Consider the following 26,342-nt stretch of genomic DNA (forward strand, 5'->3'; position numbering starts at 1 on the left):
AGAGAAATCCACATCTAGATGGCCCATTTTTATTATGGCTGACGTTTGTCTGTTTATGGAGCCTGAAGTTGAGGTTTGCTACATGCACCCTTGTATTGGCTCTCGGAGCTGACGGTGCCATCGACACATGAATATTCTATCAGGGCTATTTTAAAATGCTTTTTATTTACTGTAAGAATTGTAACCAGCCTAATTGAAAGCAGCACAATAGGGACTTAGAGGGATCATTCACACTATCAGATTAGGGCAATTCCAGAGTGACAGACTCCGATACAAAGTTGCGGTAAGAGTATTAGGTTTTTTGCCATTAAGGTTCAAGTAAATGTTGTCTTGTAAACTTTTCAGTGGAAATTGTTACAAGTAGTCCTTGTGCATAGATTTGTATGGTTTGTTAGACTTTGCGATCATTGGTTTTTGATCAAAAGTTTGGAAACCTACTCTTTCAAGAATTTCTTTATTTTTACTATGTTCTACATTGTAGAATAATAGTGAAGACATAACTATGAAATAACAGATATGGAAATATGTACTAACCAATAAAAGTGTTAAACAAATCAAAATGTTAAATTTGAGATTCTTCCAATAGCCACTCTTTGCCTTGATGATAGCTTTGCAGACTCTTGGTATTCTCTCAACCAGCTTCATGAGGCATTTCAATTAACAGGTGTGCCTTAAGGAAAGAAATTTCACAAATTAACTTAATGCATTTGAGCCAATCAGTTGTGTTGTGACAAGTTAGGGGTGGTATACAGAATATAGCCCTTTTTGGTAAAAGACCAAGTCCATATCATAGCAAGAACAGATCAAATAAGCAAAGAGAACCGACAATCCATCATTACCTTAAGACATGAAGGTCAGTAAATACGGAAAATTAAGAACTTTGAAAAATTCTTCAAGTGCAGTTGTAAAAACCATCAAGCGCCATGATGAAACTGGCTCTCATGGGGACCGCCACAGGAATGGAAGACCAGAGGATACGTTCATCCATCCTCCAAAATTTCAGGCCAAATAAATGCTTCAGAGTTCAAGTAACAAACACATCTCAACATCAACTGTTCAGAGGCCTTCATGGTCATATTGCTGCAAAGAAACCACTACTAAAAGGACACCAATGAACATTACACTGGTGGAAAAGTGTCCTTTGGTCTGGAGTCCAAATTTGAGATTTTTGGTTCCAACCGCCGTGTCTTTGAGATGCGATTTGGGTGAACGGATGATCTCCGCATTGGTCTTTCCCACTGCGAAGTACAGAGGAGGTGGTGTTATGGTGTGGGGGTGCTTTGCTGGTGACACCGTCTGGGATTTATTTAGAATTCAAGGGACACTTAATCAGCATGGCTACCACAGCATTCTGCAGCGATACGCCATCTCATTTGTTTTTCAACAGGACAATGACCCAACACACCTCCAGGATGTGTAAGGGCTATTTGACCAAGGAGAGTGATGGAGTGCTGCATCAGATGAACTGGCCTCCACAATCCCCCAACCTCAACCAAATTGAGATGGTTTAGGATGAGTCGGACCGCAGATTGAGGGAAAAGCTGCCAACAAGTGCTCAGCATATGTGGGAACTCCTTCAAGGCTGTTGGGAAAGCATTCCTCATGAAGCTGGTTGAGAAAATGCCAAGAGAGCAAAGCTTTCAACAAGGCAAATGGTGGCTATTTGAAGAACCTCAAATATATTTTGATTTGTTTAACCTCACTAGGGTAGGGGGCACTATTTTTACCTCCGGATGAAAAGCGTGCCCAAAGTAAACTGTCTGCTACTCAGGCCCAGAAGCTAGGATATGCATATAATTGGTAGATTTGGATAGAAAACTCAAAAGTTTCCAAAACTGTTAAAATAATGACTGTGAGTATAACAGAACTGATATGGCAGGTGAAAACCTGAGAACAATCCATCCAGGAAGTGTTTTTTTTATGTTTGTAGTTTTCTATTGAATGCCATTAACTTAGGACTCAAATCGCACTTCCTATGGCTTCCACTAGATGTCACCAGTCTTTAGAAATTGTTTCAGGCTTGTATTCTGAAAATGAAAAGACCACTTTGAATGAGTGGACACTGCAGTGTCCCAGAGGTTTTTCATGCGCACGACCGAGAGCACGCCTTTCTCGTTTTCCTTTTATATTGACGAAGCTATTGTCCGGTTGAAATGTTATTGATTATGACTCAAATCAACCTGAGGATTGATTATAAACATCGTTTGACATGTTTCTAAGAACTTTACTGATACTTTTCGGATTTTTCATCTGTCTGTTGTGACTGCCTTTGAGCCTGTGGATTACTGAACAAAACACGCAAACAAAACAGAGGTTTTTGGATATAAAGAGGGACTTTATCAAACAAAACAAACATTTATTGAGTAAATGGGAGTCTTGTGAGTGCAACCATATGAAGATCAAAGGTAAGTGATTCATTTTATCACTATTTCTGACTTGTGTAACTCCTCTACTTGGCTGGTAACTGTTTAATGATTTGTCTACTGGGCGCTGTTCTCAGATAATCGCATGGTATGTTTTCGCCGTAAAGCCTTTTTGAAATCTGACACCGTGGTTGGATTAACAAGAAGTTAATCTTTAAACCGATGTATAACACTTGTATGTTTTATGAATTTTTATAATGAGTATTTCTGTTTTTGAATTTGGCGCTCTGCAATTTCACTGGATGTTGGCCAGGTGGGACGGTAGCACCCCTAGAGAGGTTAACACTTTTTTGGTTACTACATGATTCCATATTTGTTATTTCATAGTTTTGATGTCTTCACTATTATTCTACAATGTAGAAAATAGTAAAAATAAAGAAAAACCCTTGAATGAGCAGGTGTGGCCGGTAGTGTATATTTTAAAGCGAAAAAGTCGAGAGCGAAAAAGTCATTGTCACTCTGTTACCATGGAAATGTATGAAGAGGGATTGATCACATACTAGTTCTAGACTATAGCCTATAACAGTATATAGCCTAACCTTTAATCAGAGAGGTCAATAAGCATAATATTTCACTTTGTTGGTATAAAGTTGAGCAAATCAAAATGCAGACAGTGTTTCGCTAGGGCGGTAGTGACAACGGACAGTGTTTTGCTAGGGCGGTAGTGACAACGGACAGTGTTTTGCTAGGGCGGTAGTGACAACGGACAGTGTTTTGCTAGGGCGGTAGTGACAACGGACAGTGTTTTGCTAGGGCGGTAGTGACAACGGACAGTGTTTTGCTAGGGCGGTAGTGACAACGGACAGTGTTTTGCTAGGGCGGTAGTGACAACGGACAGTGTTTTGCTAGGGCGGTAGTGACAACGGACAGTGTTTTGCTAGGGCGGTAGTGACAACGGACAGTGTTTTGCTAGGGCGGTAGTGACAACGGACAGTGTTTTGCTAGGGCGGTAGTGACAACGGACAGTGTTTTGCTAGGGCGGTAGTGACAACGGACAGTGTTTTGCTAGGGCGGTAGTGACAACGGACAGTGTTTTGCTAGGGCGGTAGTGACAACGGACAGTGTTTTACTAGGGCGGTAGTGACAATGGACACAAGGCGATGGTACTAAATTAACTAAACCTTGAAAGTGGTTCACAGTCCACAAGAGGGGGGGGGGGGGGTGAGCAAAGAGGTTAACCCACACAGTATTTTAGAGCAGGATTTATTAGCCCAAGCTTTCCCTCAAACAGAGCAGGCTAAACTATAGCTAATCCGTTGAGTCAGAATGTCCCAACGATGGCTCCATGCTAAGTCTCCAATTAGTTAGTCTGAGAAGAGAGGGAACAGGCAGGAGCCCCAGACCCAGTCTACCCAGAACTCATTAAGCAGCATACCCTAGAACATAATTTATCAGTCCTCATCACTCAATGTTCAGCAGCCTACACCAACCAAAATAGCATTAATTTCTACCCTGTGGCTCTGACACTAGCCTACTTCAACTCAACTTGGGAGGGTCTGTGGATTTGTCCAATAACAACCATATGTTTTACTAGTGTGTCCTGCTGAACATACTGGACTCCAGTGAAAACCTAGTATCTACACTGAACAAAAATACAAACGCAACAATTTCAAATATTTCACTGAGTTACAGTTCATAAGGAAATCAGTAAATTTAAATAAATTAGGACCTAATCTATGAATTTCACATCACTGGGAATACAGACATGCATCTGTTGGTCACATACTTAAAAAAATAATAACAGGTACGGGGTGTGGATCAGAAACCTCTCAGTATCTGTTGTGACCATTTGCCTCATACACATCTCCGTCGCATAGAGTTGATCTGACTGTTCATTGTGGCCTGTGAATTGTTGTCCCACTCCTCTTCAATAGCTGTGTGAAGTTACTGAATATTGGTGGGAACTCAATCCAGAGCATTCCAAACATGCTCAATGGGTGACATTAATTTCCCATTACATGGGTTAATGTAAATAAATTAATTATGGTGCTTAGAACTAGGGCCGGGACGAAACCAGTATCACGATACTCGTTGGGACATTTTCAGCTTCCAGGAATTGTGTACAGATCCTTTTGACATAGGTCTGTGCATTATCATGCTAAAACATGAGGTGATTAAGCGGATGATTGGTACGACAATGGGCCTCAGGATCTCATCACGGTATCTCTGTGCATTGAAATTGCCATAGATAAAATGCTAATTGTTAGTTGTCCGTAGCTTATGCCTACCCATACCAAAATCCCACCACCACAATTGGGCACTCTGATGTCAAAGTTGTGAACAGCAAACCCTTCACCCACACAATGCCATATACGCCGTCTGCCAGGTACAGTTGAAACCAGGATTAAATCCGTGAAGAGCACACTTCTCCAGTGGCCATCGAAGGTGAGCATTTGCCCACTGAAGTCGGTTACGACACCGAACTGCAGTCAGGTCAAGACCCTAGTGAGGACGACGAACACGCAGATGATCTTCCCGGTGATGGTTTCTGACAGTTTGTGCAGAAATTCTTAAGTTTTGCAAACCTGCAGTTTCATCAGCTGTCTGGGTGGCTGGCCTCAGACGATCCCACAGGTGAAGATGCTGGATGTCAAGGTACTGGGCTGGTGCAGTTACATGTGGTCTGCGGTTGTGAGGCCGGCTGGACGTACTGCCAAATTCTCTAAAACAACAGAGGCGGCTTATGGTAGAGAAATTAACATTAATTATCTGGCAACAGCTTTGGTGGACATTCCTGCAGTCAGCATGCCAATTGCATGCTGCCTCAAAACTTCAGACATCTATGGCATTGTGTTGTGTGACAAAACTGCACATTTAAGAGAGTCCTATTGTCCCCAGCACAAGGTGCATCTGTGTAATGATCATGCTGTTTAATCAGCTTCTTGATATGCAACACCTGTCAGGTGGATGGATTATTTTGGCCAACATTTGAGAGAAATAAGCTTTTTGTGCATTTGGAAAATTTAGGGATCTTTTATTTCAGCTCATGAAACATGGAACCAACACTTTACATGTTGTGTTTTATATTTTTGTTCAGTTTATCTTGAACATCATTAGTACTAGTCAGGCTCAGAGGTTGAGACTTTACTCTGGGGACAGCTGCATAGACAACACAGTCTGGGTGTACCTTTTTCAGTCCTCTGCTGCGGCTGGCCGCCTGATGCACACCCAGTCTGCATTCCAGAGGCCCTAGAAGTAGGTCAGGTACAACTTGCCTCCGTTTCCACTCTGCACCGGGCAGAGGCAATCTGGGTGCAAATCTGGTCACAGTTCAACCAGCCTGACTGTGAGCAACAGGAGCTCTATCACTTGACTGTACGTACATTTAGTCCGCTGCAATCTGCATTCTAGCTTTAGGATTAATTGGGTCACTCAGTGTTGCCTCATGTTAACCTCGGGCAGGGGCTTTAAATTCAGGCCAAAATATTCATTCTCCATGGTAAAATTGTAAACATAAGTGTCTTATTTTAACCTGGGGTTTTTGAATGTGTCATTTTTCAGCCATTCCTGTATTCTGGAATGTATAGGTTATAATTTTTCCCCAGAGGTAGGGTAGGAAACAGTTAAGCTATTTACAGAGCCTGAAACATTGCTTTCAATAAGCAGACCAAACCTGACCAAATATTTTTTTTCTTTAACGAGGGAGTAAGTTCAACATTTCAATTGTTTATGCTTTCAGTTAGTGTTTGAAGTAGGGCTGTGGCAATACCAGTATCGCAAAAAAAACGAAGCAGACCAAACCTTTTGTCCTTTTAAAACCTACGTAGGTTTGGTCTGCTTCGTTTTTTTTTTTTTTGCGATACTGGTATTGCCACAGCCCTACTTCAAACACTAACTGAAAGCATAAACAATTGAAATGTTGAACTTACTCCCTCGTTAAAGAAAATAAATATTGAAAGCAATGTTTCAGGCTCTGTAAATAGCTTAACTGTTTCCTACCCTACATCTGGGGGAAAATTATAACCTATACATACTGTACGTACAGTCAAGTGAGAGCTCCTGCCACAGCTTGGAAAATATATACATGTGACTCTGGATGACAACAATTGTTTTTTTTTCAACATTATGGCTGTTTTCCTAAAGAAGTGAAATCTGCGCGTTTGGTTATTTTGCAACAATACTAACGAGTATCATTCTGGCCCTAGTTGTAAGTACCATAATCCATTCATTAATACTAACGAGTATCATTCTGGCCCTAGTTGTAAGTACCATAATCCATTCATTAATACTAACGAGTATCATTCTGGCCCTAGTTGTAAGTACCATAATCCATTCATTAATACTAACGAGTATCATTCTGGCCCTAGTTGTAAGTACCATAATCCATTCATTAATACTAACGAGTATCATTCTGGCCCTAGTTGTAAGTACCATAATCCATTCATTAATACTAACGAGTATCATTCTGGCCCTAGTTGTAAGTACCATAATCCATTCATTAATACTAACGAGTATCATTCTGGCCCTAGTTGTAAGTACCATAATCCATTCATTAATACTAACGAGTATCATTCTGGCCCTAGTTGTAAGTACCATAATCCATTCATTAATACTAACGAGTATCATTCTGGCCCTAGTTGTAAGTACCATAATCCATTCATTAATACTAACGAGTATCATTCTGGCCCTAGTTGTAAGTACCATAATCCATTCATTAATACTAACGAGTATCATTCTGGCCCTAGTTGTAAGTACCATAATCCATTCATTAATACTAACGAGTATCATTCTGGCCCTAGTTGTAAGTACCATAATCCATTCATTCATTTACAGTGGTGTCCAGTTATTCAGGGCAGGTGGGGCTTGCCTGTTTTGCATGTTATTTTGGCATTAAAACAAGTCACATATCAGTTTGCAAACAAAGTAAAAAAATATATATAATGGAGTTAATAAAGCCACATACACAAGAAAACAAAAGATACCATGTTTGTAAGGCAGCTCCAAAATGCAGATGTTTCAGCCTAGCTCAGTGTTTGTGAGGCAAGCCAGCAAAAAATAGGAGCGTTGCTCAGTGTTATGTCACTCATGGTGACACTACGTCACGGCCAAGTAGTAAGGGTAGACATCGAAAATTCAAGCCCTTTGGCTCCTGCCACAGAATTACATTAGTAGTGCCCTTCCAAGAAGGCTCAATGTCATTGGCCACAGATACAATGACATCAAATCACATTATATGTACAGTAGCTTTGATTGGACTGATCATATCAACATTTACTTTCAAAATCTTAGCTAGCAGTCATCATCATGAATCAATTCGACAATCTACTGGCAAATCCTTTTTAATCCTCGTCATATGAAGAGAAATTTATAGATAAAACGTATCGGTGCTCATCGGCCATTGTACATAAACATTACACAACCAGTTGGAAAGGAATCGGTGACGGTGGCTAACTGCAAGTATTGCAACTGGGAAGTCGGGAATAAACGAGCTCAGACTGAGAAAAAAACATTTTGAACGGTCATCCAAATCAGAATTATAAATCCGGCCTCTTTCTTTAATGACAAACTTTGCCCACGAAGGACCGCGGCAGCATCTTCCTGTTCAACTGAGCACATCACAACAAGGTGAGTCCAAAAATGTCTTGTATGCTGCTGCATAAATGATGTAATATGCCAGGGAGATATGTATACTGTAGCTAAGAAAGTAATACTAAGTGTATGTTGTGTAGTAAGCTGTTAGTAGCCCATGTGCCTCACCCTAATACTTTGTCTATTTTCACCTCATGTTACTGTTCTGACTCTGTGGTGCACATGTAGCCTTTAACCTCTTTTTGAAAAATGTAATCATTGAATATTGTAAGAGCTTTCATTGTCTGCTTATATGCCCCCTTTTTATTTATCCTACAGTTCTGACTTGGTGTACAGGTAAAAAACACTAAGAACGGCCCATGTTCTGAATTCTGTCGCTGTTCATTTCAAAAGTGCTGAACAAATAGTTATATTGACTACATCCGTCCTGGCTCGCTCATTAATGTCTTAATCAAAATTACAGATTGCCAATTATCCACTTGTCGGCGCCTTATGCCATAGTTTGTACATCTCAATTGTCAGAAACCACATTTGTTTAAGCAAGTCAGCCATATCAGCTGTGTTTTTTTTAAAGGCAGTTTGAACTGTTAATTGAACTGTTTCGCTGCCAGACAAATCTCTGCTGATAGCCAGGTGTAGTAGTGGTAAGATGTTGGGACAGCTTTATGTAGGCACTAACTATTTGTGGGCACCGTTTGTCACCGTTATAGAGCAATTCATGTATTGTTTAGAGTTGTGTAGTGACTTTTCTGGCATTCATCCCACTTTTATATTTTTTGCCCCACCAAGATTTACATTCTAAAATAACCACTGTTCATTTATAGTAACCAAGGCTCCTCATGTAATGGGAAACAGGTCCAAAAGTACCCTTGCATTGTAGTTTAATTGGTTTAATCTCTCGTGGACAATTGTTTTATTTAACTAGGCAAGTCAGTTAATTAAGAAGAAATTCTCATTTTAGAATGACTCCCTACCCTGGAAAAACCCTCCCTAACCCAGGGGACGCTGGGCTAATTGTTCGCCGCCCTATGCGACGGTTGTGATACAGCCAGGATCGAACCAGGGTCTGTAGTGACGCCTCTAGCAATGAGATGCAGTGCCTTAGATCGCTGCGCCACTCGGGAGCCCCTACCTAACGTAACTGGCATCGGTCAACGGACTGGGATGCGAATGACAACTTTGATTCCGATGTGCAGATTTTTCCTCATTGATCATTTTGACAAGTCACGATTTCCCAGGTGTTAGCATCCAGTCTTTGTACTCCTTTTTTTTTTTTTTTTGACAGAGTGGAATGTTAGCTAAACAGACTGGTACCCAGGCTACCTTTACTAGCCACAGGGAGAAAAATAAACAGAGGTTTCAACGGGGCTTTAAAAGGTGCAATATGAAGAAATCGCTCTGCCATTTCCCAGTTACTAAAATTGTAATAGTTCACCTAATTTCATAAGTGATAAAACAAGCAGTCATTGTACAATCTAAACCACTGTGAAATATTTCCAATAACCAAAAATATTGTATTTTCAGCTGGTGTACAAAACCGAAAGTAAAAGACACAAAAACTAAACTTAACGGGAAGCATCGAATAGAATAGTGCACATAGAACAGATCTACTGCTTCTTTGACTGTCTCAATGAAAATGACTAATCTAACTCACATTTCTACGTGAATTTGGTCGGGTCACCCAAAAAAGTGACATCACGGTCATGTTACTGCTACAAGCAGCACTTGTATCTTAGGAGGCTACGAATACACGGAGCCCCACACTCACGTCAGTCACTAAGGCCATTATTCACAGCCTAGGATTTCCATTAAATTAAGTACATTCTGTTAAATCAATTGCAGTACACATTGTGACCAAGTTACAATAGTACCGTATCTGAGTCTCTGCATGTTTGCACTCTTGATGTGAAAGTGTTTAATATTTGCGCTCCTGGTGTGAAAGTGTCTAATATTTGCGCTCTGTGTGATACGATGTATCCAGTTTCTTGGCTGGTGTACAGCAATTACCTACAATGCACTGTAACCGTTTGTCGGTCAATGTTGACGGCTGTCAAAACAGTGGTGTCGACAATGATTTAATATTGTCACAGGATGCCTACTTGTGAAACAAGTATACTTTATTTGTGTGAGCGAATGACAATGTCTGGCACCCTGAAGACCCCGACTACCTGAATAGTTCTAGTTCGACCTGGTTGGTTGATCTGATCTCCCTCGCAAAAAAATTGAACAATCGATGAAACGGAAAATAAAAAACAAAGTAGCCAAGATTGCACTTTGTCACAACCAGTGTGGACCGTTTTGTTTATACTGTCCATACAAAGTCACAAGCGAATTGCCCATTCAAAACCCGTATTACTTTCTCAATTCGAAATGTACAGTGAGTGTGTGCGCTTAATACCAAATGCATTACCTCGAGGCACTTCCACTTGGTGTCCCCGTGCGGCGTCCTGCCAGTAGCGCAGCAATCTGTCTTGTTGCTCTTCGTCCTCGATCGTCTCACCCGCCTCTTCCAGACTCCCAGTGCCCGAATCTGACAGCTGGTCTTCCGAAAAAGATTCCAGGTCCTCTAGCGTGATCATACCATTTGAGGAATCGTCGCTGCCTCCACCGATGCCGTCGAGTCCACCACCGCCATTCATACGACAATTACCTGTCTCCATTATCCACTCTTGGAACAGCTATCTAGATATAAAAGTACTCCAAAGCAAATGTGTACAGTAGGACTACTGTTGTGTCTAAATAAAGACCGCTGCTGGTGGTAGTTCAGGGAGCGTTGCGGTAAATTCTGACTCGGGTAAAAATTGGAATTAGGAAAACTTTAAGGCCATTTTTGCTCTAATCTTGACGTTTATTCCGACGCATTAAGCCATGTTCTTTTCCTTATACAACTGTGCAACCTATATTATATTTACAGAAACCATTTCAAACCTGTTATATAACTGTTAACTCGCTGAAGACTGCAAAACAAATACCTAGCATGTCCATACGCGACGCGTTCCATGGACTGTAATGAACTTGATGTTTATAAGACATGACGGACACCGGGCCACTCCTCCCACCGCAATACGGGATGCGAACTTTCCTTTCGTAGGATAGCGGAGGGAAAGTCACTATTATCCGTCGGATGATTGGTTGAGCCTTATTGGGGGCGTGACATCACTACTAGCGTTTACCAAAACAAAACAATGGCGTACAATTTCTATTCCTGGGACAGGGTTGCCATTTTCGTGTTTTCTTACAATTTGCCTATTTTGAAAACTATGCCGCGGGTGAAAATGTATTTATTGGTCACGAGTTGCAGGTTTTTGGGCTACTTCTAAGTCTTACCGCGGCCCCCATGACATTTCTATTTAAAAAAATGTATTTTATTGTGACCTTCTGCTGCTGACTATCAGGCAGTGAGGCAGGCTGTTGCTGAGTAAGCGGTGGGGAGGGTTATGTGTGTGTTGAGCGAGCGCTGCAGCATGCAGCTTAGTCCACTATTGGCTGACTCACATGAGTGAGAGGAGACAGAGCAGCACACGCCGTGAACTTTTTACCAGTTGTAGGTAGGATAATTCACTTCTCATTACGCGCGAGTGGACATTTGAAATGGAAGGTGTGGAACTCACTTGTGTGCCTCTGTTATGGGGGAAAGTGCTCAATGAAACTGACATTAAATGTGGAGAATTATGCATTTTCCTCTGTTGGCCATCGAGTAGCCTATTCATTTCTAGGCCATTGTATGTTACCATTTTATACAATAAATATGTTGAAATGACTATCACTGGAGTCATTGCAAATGACAGCAGATAGCCTAGTGGTTAGAGTGTTGGACTAGTAATTGAAAGGTTGTTCGATCAAATCCCCAAGCTGACAAGGTACAAATCTTTCGTTCTGCCCCTGAACAAGACAGTTAACCCACTGTTCCTAGGCAGTCATTGTAAATAAGGATTTGTTTTTAACTGACGTGCCTAGTTAAATAAAGGTTAAAAAAAATAAAAGACCACAGCTTTCAGCATTTAGGGCTCAAACCTGGTTTATCATTTAAAATAAATCCCATTTGCTCATGTGAATGACTATAGATAAATCCAATAGAGTTTGAGTGATGAAAGTTGGACAGAGGATCTCGAAATCGCTGAACAAATCAAATCTTATTGGTCACATACACTCGATCTTGCAACCATTGGGTTACTAGTCCAACGCTCTAACCACTAGGCTACCTGCCGCCAGTATGCAGTATATCCAACTGCATACCAATGGTATGACAAAAAAAAGTTGTTACTGTTATAATTACATTGGTGCCCAGTTTCTAATACAAATAAGGCACCCCAGGAGTTTGTGGTATATGGCCAATACACCACAGCTAACTGCTTTATCCAGGCACTCTGCATTGCGTCATACTAAGAACAGCCCTTAGCCGTGGTATATTGGCCATATACCATACCATCTCGTGCCTTACTGCTTAATCATAGCAGTCAATTGACTTAAATCGACATCCATTAATGGAAAATTATTTGGGAAATTTAATAAAGGCACATTTTATTTTCTCTTGTTACAAATAAGTTTATTACATCATGTCATACATCGCAATAATTATTTTGATGAAAACCGAATTTAGCTTCTAATGTTACAAGTTACGTCGATATTCCTTAATTGTCTCGATAACGTCAATTTGTAAGTCGCTCTGGATAAGAGCGTCTGCTAAATGACTTAAATGTAAATGTTATGCCCGCCGATGTAAAACCTGACCTTGTGGCTGTGGTAACTAGTGACAACCTTAAAATCAGTATAACCACTGACTTCAATGACAGTTATCTTAACATTTAAATACATAGCTATCTAATATTCCCGCACCCCAATAACATTGTCGCCGATGAGGGGCTTGTTAGCCAACTACACATGGTTTTGTCACCTCAATCGTTTTCTTATAAAACTAACGTTTGCTAGACGGCGTCTGCTCGGGAGCTCATGGGCACATACTAGACATGTCACATAGGCTTCAGGAGCCAGCTGGTTAGATATGATTCCATTGGCTACTAGTTCGTTTTCACCCAAATATGTTCAACTCATAGCTAGTCTATCCAGTGATCAGCGCATTTAGGATAGCTACTGACTGAAATGTATCACGTTGGCTCACATTGCCACTGGCCAGGCAGTAGCCAACTAGCTAGCTAACAGTTAGCTGATCGTGGTTGCCAAACTACGCAGCTAGCTAGAGTCGGGAGCTCATGAGCTTCAATAGCCAACTGGATAGACATGATAACACCATGGGCAACAATCTGGCAACTAGTTCGTTTTCAGACACAAATGTTAAATTTATTTACTGACAACTACATTTAGGAGGCTAGCTAAATTACTGAAATGAATCTAGCTAGCTAATCGTGGATTTAATATAATATATTTTATACATTTTGGTCAATTTGCTAATTTCAAGCAACAGAAAGTTTGTGGAAAGGTATAAGCGCATCTGTGTGACATCACACACCAATAAGCCTGATCAATCACGGACGTAACTCGTGAATATGAATTACTTTGCCTCTTGCTATCCCACGAAAGGAAATTTCGCAGATGGGATAAATGCGGAAGTTAATTCACCTGAACATCTTTGCCTGAATTCAAACGTCCTGCGTTCCCTTTGTCAATAACCATTTCTATTGTTTTAAATCCGGTAGACAGTAAATGAGGTACAAATGTTTTGCACATAAATCAGAGCCGGATGGTGTTCGTTTTCTGTATCTGGGAGAAGTGCAGCCCCTACTGTATATCAGATTTTCCAACCCAGTAGGGCCTGACTCGTAAAAGAGTAGGCCTACTTGTTTTGTTGCAGGTGATTGTTACTGTTAATAGTGGATAATATCATGAAATTCTCCATGTTCTCATGGTAATATAAGGATAACTTCTGTTTCAAAATTAACTCTTAATTAAATGATATACTTTCAACATAGATAAAAGGCAAGAGTTTCACTTCAAATTATCTTGCACATCTTCTGACAGATATCTTTTTTTTCACCTTTATTTAACCAGATAGGCCAGTTGAGAACAAGTTCTCATTTACAACTGCGACCTGGCCAAGATAAAGCAAAGCAGTGCGACAAAAACAACAACACAGAGTTACACATAAACTAACGTACAGTCAATAACACAATAGAAAAAATCTATGTACAGTGTGTGCAAATGTAGAAGAGTATGGAGGTAAGGCAATAAATAGGCCATAGAGGCGAAATAATTACAATTTAGCATTAACACTAGAGTGATAGATGTGCAGATGATGATGTGCAAGTAGAGATACTGGGGTGCAAAAGAGCAAGAAGATAAATAACAATATGGGGATGAGGTAGTTGGGTGTGCTATTTACAGATTGGCTGTGTACAGGTACAGTGATCGGTAAGCTGCTCTGACAGCTGATGCTTAAATATGCTTATCAAGAAGGTATTCTATTAAATCCATTGAGTAGGGAAGATGGGAAGGGACAGGGTTATTATAGAGTGATGAAGAATATGCAGACATGCGATAGAACGTCACTGTAATGGAGGACAGTGTTTGGGTGTTGTGTGCTATCGCTCATTCGTGCCACTGTCATGAGCGAGAGAGCACAGAAAAAAATGCAGGGTTAGCACCCGTCGCGGCTTTTCCTGCCAACACGCTGCAGACCCCATTAGGCACGTAGGGGAACGTACGGAGGAGGGCGTGATTATATAATCATCTGCTCTGTAGTGTGACACAGAGAACACTCAATAGGGCCCATGCCGGCCACCTTGCTGGAGTCCACCCTTCAGCGCAGTGCACAGAGCATGAGAGAGAACTGGGCCAATGCTTCAACACAGACGGGGGATAACATTATGGTTGAAAACAGACTTGCAGTTGCCAAGACGTGACGGTCGTCTCATTGGTTTTAGCACTAGCAATTTGCCTGTTGTGATTTGTGGTAGTTTCGAAATCGGTAAAATCGGCCAAAATCCTCAAATGCCATCTTTGTTTATGAAGCAACGGTTTGTTTATCCTAGATATAAAGACACATTGACATTGAATTGTCTTTTGTTTGGGATTCTCCGTAAAGACAATAATTACAGTATGTCAACCAGCTGGTCAGTCACAGTGGTCATCTGGGGTAACTTGGCCCCAAGTAGGGCTGCTATCCTGAAACAGTTGATTTATTATTGTCAAGTGAAGCCCATTGATCTCGTTTCTGCTTTTCGCAGAATCTGCAATGATGTCACCGTCGAGGATCATCTCCTTTACCCCAGGCCATGGCACAGATCCTGTGCATCATCCTCCATTGTAGACATCCGGCAGAGTGTGTAGGCTCTCTGACTCCCCTGTATATTAATAGCTATGAAGAAGAAGCCACGGGCCACTCGATTGGCTCCCACGTCACCTAACTCCATGCTTGTTCAGCCAATGAGTAAAGAGCTCCTTCACTGAGCCTGCTCTGTAAGCCTCGGTGCTGTGAGTTTCTCACCGTCCTCCCGTTCCTGCACCTCATGACTTCCGTCTGCTAACCGGTGGTCGTCTGAAACGGAACTCATGGGAAAGCTGCTTGTTAGGCTATAAGGATAACATAGGCTATAATTAGGATAACTTATATATATTTGCAATGTGTTTCAGTAAAAGGGAAGGTGATCGTTGCAGGGAATAAGGAGATCTAGTTGTGATTTATTTCTCTACGCATCCCCCTTTATGAGGTGTCTCTTTATCCAAGACCCACATGATACTAGCTGTCAGACAAATATAAATGACTTAATTTCTTCTCCTTTTTATATGGCTGTTTTTGTATCACAACGCTTCCCTAGATCAATGAATGATTTACTCATCTCCACTGCTTGTCTTTGTATGAGTGCAAACTGCAAGTGTGAAAACAATCATATTCCTTTGACAGGGTGAGTCATTCAGCTTCTTACGTTTTAAGGTATTCATCTTATTTTAGATTTCCAATCATTAACCGCTCAGGAATATGTTCCTTGTGTTCTTCGTGGTACATAGAATGTCAATAATCACTGAGTTAGATAGATAGGCTAGGCACATCCAAAAGTCCAGTATCGGTACTGGACCAATGAGAAAGCTTGCACTATTGTTGTCTTACGGCACATGAAATAACTTATTTTCTTTATTCCTGTCTTTTTTTTGTGACTTAAGTTTTTTTTTTTTTTTTCACCCTTACCCACTCACCTAAGGTTGCTTGTAACCTCTCCCCCCCCGCCTCCCGTTTTCTATCTCCCCAGATCCGAAAACCCCTTTTTCATCAATTATTGTATTACAGCTGTTTAGTTAAACACTGGACACTGACAGACACAACAAGCCCCCCCGTCAGCTTTAATATAGGCTCCGTCCAGCCAGCCGCCCCCAACCCATCCAATCATTTCCCCTGTAATCCCAGTAGTAATCTGATTTCACCGTACCCTGTTGCTTAGCCCTTTATTCACTTGTCATTAGACTGGCACATTTGGCTTGGTGGCTCTCCGTCTGTCCAGCACTACGCCTCATTAAGGGGATGCTGTCGAGTCGTGTGCTATTGCAACTAGTTTTAGATTTAGGCTATTTTCTCCCAACACATAGGCAGGCCTATGTCATTTTTATTAGCTACGAAAGAGAAACTGACACCATATGGTTTTTGGAGAATCTTATTTTTTGAATTTCAGTCTTAAAATGATCAGTTCATCAATTTATTTCAACATTAGATTCTGCTGGGTCTTGTTGTCATAGCGAACAACGAGCTCCTTCCTTTCAAAGCATGTCCTACTTAATCAAGGCGCATTAGATTATATACCTGTCTTTCGGGCCATTAGAAGCCTCAGACACGTAATCTAGTATGACCGAGCAGCAGGCCTCAGTGACCTGACCATACTGCTTTCTTCAGGTTACTAGCGTGCTTCCTAGATTGCAGTAGTAAGAGCGTATGGACTTTGGAATGTAAACATGCATTGTCTGTCTGTCGTGCTTGTTGTGTCCGTTACTCTGCTCCAACCGTCCTGACATCTGCTGTGTGCAAAACTTTGGTGGCGAAGTGGGTGAGACGAAGCTGGCTGTAAATAAACACAGACTGTTTGGAAGAAAATACAAAATGGAAACAAAAACATAGGCTGTTTGGTTCTGACATCATCGCGGGAGGAGTAAACGCTCAGATTAAATACGAAGCAGGTTTAGATTCAGACGATCTATATTGTTCCGTTGCTGGACAACGTGGCCGCAGCCTTATAAAACACCTTCGCCAGCAGATTCACATAAAGAGATATGTGTCTCTTGACCTTCCCCACTGTGTATCATTGTACTGAGTGGACAAAACATTAAGAATACCTGCTCCTTCCATGACATGGACTGACCAGGTGAAATCTATGGGGGGGGGTGCAACTTATTGAGTGCAAGTGCAACTCAATATTATAAACTTTCTTGTCTACAAACATTGTATGTATATTGTATACACAATACATTTCCTCTAGCCTATACAGCCGGTATGTCTTGGCTGAATACATCCCTGTATTGGGGATCTTTTCCATAGAACTCCATAGCCGTTTGTTGATTAGGCTACATATTGTTATACTATTGGCAGTGGTCTTTTGTGATTGTAGCTGTCCCACTTCTGCTCACTGCAGGATTTAAAATAGGACCCATCAAATGGAGCGAAGAGCAACAGCATGCGGATGTTACTTTTCACTTGGTTGCTTGGAGTAGTCTTGGAGTAGTCTTGGAGTAGTCTTGGAGTAGTCTTGACACAAGTTATTTGTAGCATCTCAAGGAGGAGCACAGACAAAAGGCTCTTGCACGTCATCTAGCTATTGGCTTATCAAAGCAGGAACATGTGACCGTGTCCAGAGTCGATGTCAAAGAACTAATGAAATGTTTTTTACCTGCATAACAATAGGCCCTATCTTGTATTGTGAAGAGATAAAATAATATTAACGTGACTAGGCTCTCTATCTTTGTTAATAAAGGACCTTCTTAACCCATCATTTGATTCACCTTCCCCAGGTCAGTTTTTCATCATTGTTAACATGTTGATGTTAGCATGTTGCCAGTAAGGCAGATGGTATGGATCAAATACAAAAATGTATTTGTCACATGCTTTTGTAAACAACAGGTGTAGACTAACAGTGAAATGCTTAATTATGGGCCCTTCCCAACCATGCAGATTAAACAGACTACAAACAGGATGAAACAGCCTATAAACAGGATAAAACAGACTACAAACAGGATAAAACAGACTATAAACAGGATAAAACAGCCTATAAACAGGATAAAACAGACTATAAACAGGATAAAACAGGATAAAACAGGATAGAACAGAATGAAACAGAATGAAACAGGATAAAACAGACAGCAAACAGGATTAAACAGCCTACAAACAGGATAAAACAGCCTACAAACAGGATTAAACAGCCTACAAACAGGATTAAACAGCCTACAAACAGGATTAAACAGCCTACAAACAGGATAAAACAGACTACAAACAGGATTAAACAGCCTACAAACAGGATTAAACAGCCTACAAACAGGATAAAACAGACTACAAACAGGATAAAACAGACTACAAACAGGATAAAACAGACAGCACACAGGATTAAACAGCCTATAAACAGGATAAAACAGCCTACAAAACAGGATAAAACAGACAGCAAACAGGATAAAACAGACAGCAAACAGGATAAAACAGCCTACAAACAGGATTGAACAGACAACAAACAGGATTAAACAGCCTACAAACAGGATAAAACAGACAGCAAACAGGATAAAACAGCCTATAAACAGGATAAAACAGACTACAAACAGGATTAAACAGCCTACAAACAGGATAAAACAGACAGCAAACAGGATAAAACAGCCTATAAACAGGATAAAACAGACTACAAACAGGATTAAACAGCCTACAAACAGGATTAAACAGCCTACAAACAGGATAAAACAGCCTACAAACAGGATAAAACAGGCTACTAACAGGATAAAACCAGCTTCATACAGGATTAAACAGCCTATAAATGGGATAAAACATACTACAAACAGGATAAAACAGACTATAAACAGGATAAAACAGACTACAAACAGGATAAAATAGCCTATAAACATGATAAAACAGACTACAAACAGGATGAAACAGGCTAGCCTTCAGTATTAGTCACCGATTAGTCAGACATCAACAGAGTAGTGTAGTGTGCTAACAGCTAGCGTGTGAGTCAGAGATGAGAGCCATGGGGGGTTAGGCCTAGTAGACGATTTTACCCACCCCCTAAATCTAACCCTGGCCCTGTTGGAAAGGTCGAGGGGAGAGTTTGTTACAGGAGGGTGGATTTGACCCCCTAATCCTTTTATGTAATTATTTGTGGAAACGCCTATTTGATGCATTCAAATAGGCTTCAGTCGCAGCTGGCGCACGTCTCCACAGTGCCCAGTGCTAAATTAGGCACCCTCAGAAATAAGACCTCATCCGTACATTAGTGTGCCATTTAGTTCCTGTCAGGGTTGGGGTCAATTCAGGAAGTAAATTGTCATTCCAATTCAGCAATTGAAAAAAGGGCATCTATTTTCAATGACTTCTCCATCAACTGAAAAAAAAAATCCTGAATTTGAATGCCTCCATTCCAACCACCCCTGCTATATCTCATTAAATAGTAATTCTAGTCAAATTATTAAGCCTTTTGAACGTGAATTCGGACACCTGTGACATTTCTTACATAAATAATTCATAAGCATCCAAATGATTGTTTGATTTAAGGTTACATTACAGAGAATTCAGCTTGGCTAAATCCAACCAGTCCACTTCAGAATAGTTTTTTGCTTTTGCGATTTGGGAAGAACAAGTGGGTCTTGTCTCTTTTGGGTCATTCTATATGAATTCCATGACTTTCTGATTGCACCCCTTTTGATTTAAACAAAACCTTACATCCATGTTTGCCCATGGTAGAAGTGGTCAGAAAATGACTTTTTTGACCTAAATACCAACACATTCAGGAGATAGGTCTAGATGTACTCAAAGTTGACCCATTTTGCATACCCATACCATAAGACATCCATGTCTTCATCACTGATATCGGGAGCCCCCCCCCCCTAGCCGTAGTGCCTTATGAGTGGTAGGATGTGATTGGCTGACACTAATAACACCCTGACACATAATTGCGAGGACATCTATAGGATTCCAGCTAGTATGTTTTTGCTGAGTAAAACTTCACTGAGATTAGCTGTTCTCTCATTGAACCCTCTCCTATTGTCTATAGCAGTAGACAGCTCTGTACAATCCATGAGTTTCTTCAGGATTCTAACACTTAAGATGCCTCTCAAAACAAAATCATAATTCAGTGATTATTCCCCATAGTCTGCACTTTAACCTCAGTCGTTGTATCATTTCAAATCCAAAGTGCCCGAGTACAGAGCCAAAACAACAAAAAATGTGTGGCTGTCCCAATACTTTTGGAGCTCACTGTATATGAATATTGTGGCCACTCGAATTTAGTCTTCCGCCTCGCTCTGAAATGAGGAACTGAAAATAGAAGAGTGCTCCACTTATCCTGTCTGGGTTGGCCTATTGTTTGTCGGCCATTGTTGTTCCAGGTGCTGGAGCGGTTCACGTGTCGTCTGATCCAGAACAGGGCCATGTCTCAACGTGACCTGTGCTCCCTCATCAAGTTCCAGGTCATCCTGGCCCGAGAACAGTTCAGTAACAACCCTCCGCCCCAAAGTCACAGTGCATATACACACAGACACACATATATACATACACACACACACATACACGTACACATACACACACTGCCACCACACATGCGCATGCATGTACACACACACATACACGCACACACACACACTGCCACCATGCATGCACGTACACACACACACACACACACTGCCACCACACACAGATCAAAAAGTATGCCTTGTTACACTATATATTTCATATCTATGTGACTATTTTGTACTTTAGTCAATTAATGCTCTTTTTCGGAACAGAAATGTCCTCAGGAAAACCCCTATTATTTTTTTTCTGTGATCAATCAACACATTACCACGTTGCATGGAAATATAATGTAAAATGTCAAATTATGTCATGTTGTGTCATGCTGTCAAATTATGTCAAGGAGCACGTCTTGGTGATCCTTGGTGTTGACAGGGGTCTCAGCACAGGACATTTCCCTGTGTACCAGCCTGTACCATGACTACAAGCTGCTGCTTCAGATGGGCCTTCTCTTCCTCCAGGGCACCAAAGGCAGGAGGCACCTTCCTACACACACACACACACACACTCTATAAGTGCTAGCTAGCATGCTTCTCAGGTAATTGTCCAGTCTCTATTAACTCAAATGGAACGAGCTGACGATGGAGGCCATGTTTATGAAGCCCACAGGTAGGATACAGTTCCAATACTACAGCCCCGTGTCTTTGAAGCCACATGATAACACTTTATTTTACAGACCGGTTAAGGCTGGTACCTTCCTGGTATTTACATGTTATTATGTAATAAGAGCGCTTTCACATATCTCCTTATTATCCGGATCCAGGAGCGTTTGGTACCCTTATCCGCGCTATAAAGCATGTGTGAAACACAAACAAACCCTGGCTGAAACCAGTCCTCTGTGAGTGGTGGGTCGAAGATCCAGGACAAGAGTTCCAGGTATTGTGCTGCGGCAGCGCGAGTCGAGTGGAATTTCTTTGCCCGTTGTAAACAAGTTAGCTCGCCAACGTCATGTAGAATGTGTGTCTTGCTAATCGCACCCTTAAACTGTTATTTTCAGGTCTTGAGAAAGCAAAGCGTATTCTGTAGGATTCTCACAAAAAAACGCTCCAGGAAACCGAAGAGGGTACCTCAAAGAATTTCCCACGATTGGTAACTACCTCGTACCAAATAGTGCATAGTGATGCTTGTGTCAATGAATCTCATAGATACCGACGGTAATTACCGTTGTAACAAGTCATTTTCAAACTACCTGTTCAACTGCGGTAACATAAATCTTCAGACGCTTCTCCTAATTGTGAATGCTGCTTATTATGAAGGGTGTCTTGGGCCCTGATTAGCCTGTATTGACCTAATTGCCCTTTGCTTCCAGGCCCAGGGGAGCCCTTCATCTACAGCCACTCCAAACTACAGAAGCTGGAGGAGGAGATGCTAGGACATTTTAAAATGTGGGCTGAGAGCTCTGGCACCAGTAATTCACTTTCTTATTAGTAGCAGCTAACTGCACTCGGTCCTTTAGCCATGAATCATCCTTTTAAGATATTTAACTAAAGCCGAGGACAACAGCAACAGCGAATGGCACAGTTGAAGCCACAGCTTGCTCCAGATCTTGTTTTTCCATATTTGTTTGAGTAGGGGTGTATGCATTTAATTTAAGCAGTTGATTGGTTGTAAGTACACAAATGTACCAAGGAAGGCGCAAACCGAAACGTATGCAGTGTCTTTTTTAGTAGGACATGTTGCCAAAAGTGAAAACTGACTTAATTGCAACTATATGAAGTGAGTGCTGCTTGTTGCCTTTTTTCATTAGTTGTAAGTACCTTCTCTCTCTTGCTCTTCTTTGATTGGTCCAGGTTCTGGGTCCCTGGAAGTGAGCATGCATGCGATGATATTGTCGTCATTCCACGAGAGCATGCAGGAGATCGCCGCCATGTTGAACCACCATCTGCCCTGGTCAAGTTCATGACCTTTATGGGCCTTGGCAGGATACACCCAGACGGAGCAGCTGGAGGTAAAAATACAACATCTATAGTCCTGGGGTGGTCTACTGGTTAACACCACCGCCAGCAGCACATGTATGTCTATGGTCCTGGGGTGGTCTAGTTTTGTGGCAAACTATTGCGGTAAATTTACGGCGACTTCTGTACTTCTGGCAAACAATTCTGGGAAACTTGTGGCAAACATTCTACTGTTTGCTGCAAACTCAATATGAATATGCAAATTAGATCAGGTTTTTGGATACCCGGTTAACATTGAAATGTTGTATATATATAAATCACATATAACTTTAAATAACTTGCTTCTCACAGAGAACTAATCATACTAAATGTATTACATTTACTAAACAACGTATTCAATGTCTTAACAGATCAAAATAAATCCAATACAATGTTCTGATCCATCTCACAATGAAAACATTATGCAGAGTCCCACAATATTAACCTTAAAATCATCAGCATGCTAATGAAGAAAAGAGCAAAGACTGAATTTTTCCCAAATAAATAGTTTATTATATATTTTTATCTTCCTACAACATTTACATGAGAGAAATGTGAACACTATGGAGATGTTGACCTCAGGATGTTTAAAGGGGCAACTACAGAATTTACATGAACCAAGTGATAAGTGATAACTGAGCAATGAGCTTTCAACCAATGGAAGTTTAAAAGATAATTAACAACATTTTAATAATTAAAACAACAAAAACTAAATCAAACCCAGTTCCGAACTTCCTGTTGGAAGGTGAACCTTCACCTCAGTCTGAGGTCCTGAGTGCTCTGGAGCAGGTTTTCATCAAGGATCTCTCTGAACTTTGCTCCATTCATCTTTCACTCGATCCTGACTAGTCTCCCAGTCCCTGCGGCTGAAAAACATCCCCACAGCATGATGCTGCCACCACCATGCTTCACCGTAGGGATGGTGCCAGGTTTCCTCCAGATGTGATGCTTGGCATTCAGGCCAAAGAGTTAAATCTTTGTTTCATCAGACCAGAGAATCTTGTATCTCATGGTGTGAGAGTCTTTAGATGCCTTTTGGCAAACTCCAAGGGGGCTGTCATGTGCCTTTTACTGAGGAGCGGCTTCTGTCTGGCCACTCTACCATAAAGGCCTGATTGGTGGAGTGCTGCAGAGATTGTTGTCCATCTGGAAGGTTCTCCCATCTCTACAGAGGAGCTCTGTCAGAGTGACCATCGGATTCTTGGTCACCTCCCTGACCAAGTCCTTTCTCCCCCAATTGCTCAATTTGGCCGGGCGGCCAGCTCTAGGAAGAATCTTGATGGTTCTAAACTTTTTCCATTTAAGAATGATGGAGGCCACTGTGTTCTTGGGGACCTTCAATACTGCATAAATGTGTTGGTACCCTTCCCCAGATCGGTGCCTCGACACAATCCTGTCTTTGAGCTCTACGGACAATTCCTTCAACCTCATGGCTTGGTTTTTGCTCTCAAATGCGCTGTCAACTGTGGGACCTTATATAGACAGGTGTGTACCTTTCCAAATCATGTCCAATCAATTGAACTACCACAGGTGGACTCCATTCAAGTTGTAGAAACAACTAAAGAACGATCAATGGACACAGGATGCACTCAAGCTCAATTTTGAGTCTCATAGTAAAGGGTCTGAATACTTCTATTTTTGTTTTGTTTTTTGAACTTGCTGAAATTTCGAAGAATCTGTTTTCGCTTTGTCATTATGGGGTATTGATTGCTGAGGATTTTTTTTTTTTTATCCATTTTAGAATAAGGCTGTAATGTAACAAAATGTGGAAAAAGTCAAGGGGTCTGAATATTTTCTGAAGGCCTTGTATAAATACTATATAAACAAACAATATATCTAGCATAAACGGGGACTTTAAATGTGTGGCCAACTTTTCCTAACTAATCAAATAATTACGATATTCAGTCTAGACTGGGGACTTCATCATTGAGACAGTTGTCTACTAGTGGTCTCTTCTTCCTGACCCAGGTGTATAAGTCTTGGGTAGAATAAAAGCTACATTAAATGGAGTAATGCCTAATATGGCAATTCCCATTCTTTTTCCAAAATAAATTATTGCTAAATTACATCTCAGATTCATGCATGCAAGAAGCCTTGGCCTGGTGTTCACATATTTCTCTGTCCTCAGTTTGATTGAAGACCTCAATCGAAGGCCTCATTCTGTCTTTTTGCCTTGTAACTGATTGCTTCCAGAAAGATAGGAGGAACAACATATGATCAGGATGACCTAGCTAAATCAATGAAAGATCTAATTGTTACAATGAATGGGATGAATAATACATGCATTTACTTACCTTATCAAGCTTGTCAAGACGATTCACTCCCAAAAAAGTGTTAGGAGTGAGGTCACCACAAACATCTTTCCAGGGTGTTGATGCCTCCTCCTCCCAATACAGTCTCTTCCAACACCACTGGTAGGGAAAGGGTATTCATCTGTAAAGGTTTTACACTGAACAAAAACATAAACGCAACATGCAACAATTTCAAAGAGTTTTGTTACAGTTCATATAAGGAAATCAGTCAAGTAAAATAAATAAATGAATTCATGGATTTCACATAACTGGGAATACAAATATGCTTCTGTTGGTCACAGATACCTTAAAAACAAAGTAGGGACGTGGATCAGAAAAATAGTCTGTGTCTGGTGTGATGACCATTTGTCTCATGCAGCGCGACACATCTCCTTCACATATACACTGCTCAAAAAAATAAAGGGAACACTTAAACAACACAATGTAACTCCAAGTCAATCACACTTCTGTGAAATCAAACTGTCCACTTAGGAAGCAACACTGATTGACAATAAATTGCACATGCTGCTGTGCAAATGGAATAGACAAAAGGTGGAAATTATAGGCAATTAGCAAGACACCCCCAATAAAGGAGTGATTCTGCAGGTGGTGACCACAGACCACTTCTCAGTTCCTATGCTTCCTGGCTGATGTTTTGGTCACTTTTGAATGCTGGCGGTGCTTTCACTCTAGTGGTAGCATGAGACGGAGTCTACAACCCACACAAGTGGCTCAGGTAGTGCAGCTCATCCAGGATGGCACATCAATGCGAGCTGTGGCAAGAAGGTTTGCTGTGTCTGTCAGCGTAGTGTCCAGAGCATGGAGGCGCTACCAGGAGACAGGCCAGTACATCAGGAGACGTGGAGGAGGCCGTAGGAGGGCAACAACCCAGCAGCAGGACCGCTACCTCCGCCTTTGTGCAAGGAGGAGCACTGCCAGAGACCTGCAAAATGACCTCCAGCATGACGTTGCCCTCTTTGGGTACAGTGAGCACCATCCCCCTCTCTCTGTCTCCTACAACCAAGCTGCTGTTGTCAGAGAGGTTGTAAATTCCTGGAGTAGATTATCTCCTCATGGCCACAGTATAGAGAGAGAGAGTGAGTTTTCATAGAGAGAGCAAAGGAATTTCTTATGTTCTGGAGAAGGTATAAAAGGTCGGTGAAGAATCCAGCTACGAACTGGTTCGTTTGGTACAATCTTGTGAAACTCATGGGAGACAATATGGCCACATTACCATAACGCTGTTTATACAATAGCCTCAGATATGATGCTTACATCTAATTGTTGTATAAGATGAATGAGTGAGGATGATACTGTTTGTGAAATTGTGTAATGTGATTTTGGACTGTTTAATGAAGGAAACTCCAATTCCCTTTGGAGTTTAACTAAATCAGAGGACCGGCCATGAGCACAGTTATGGTCTTGCGTCCTGGGACAGGCCCTTTTCTGCTCTTCCGAATAAAACCCC

At 41.3% G+C, this 26,342-nt stretch overlaps 1 protein-coding gene across 1 annotated transcript in view; it reads right to left on the reverse strand.

Annotated features, from left to right (window-relative positions):
• The window catches only part of LOC139553894 (heme-binding protein 1-like), a 31,168-nt gene extending 20,128 nt beyond the window's left edge, over window positions 1–11,040 (reverse strand). Inside the window, exon 1 of the mRNA XM_071366653.1 lies at window positions 10,363–11,040. Coding sequence (XP_071222754.1) covers window positions 10,363–10,612 — 250 coding nt within the window. The 5' untranslated portion in view covers window positions 10,613–11,040. The remainder of the gene's footprint in view (window positions 1–10,362) is intronic.
• Between the last annotated feature and the right edge of the window lie 15,302 nt (window positions 11,041–26,342).

This window comes from Salvelinus alpinus, chromosome 25, assembly GCF_045679555.1.
Source record: "Salvelinus alpinus chromosome 25, SLU_Salpinus.1, whole genome shotgun sequence".
NCBI classification, from domain to species: domain Eukaryota; kingdom Metazoa; phylum Chordata; class Actinopteri; order Salmoniformes; family Salmonidae; genus Salvelinus; species Salvelinus alpinus.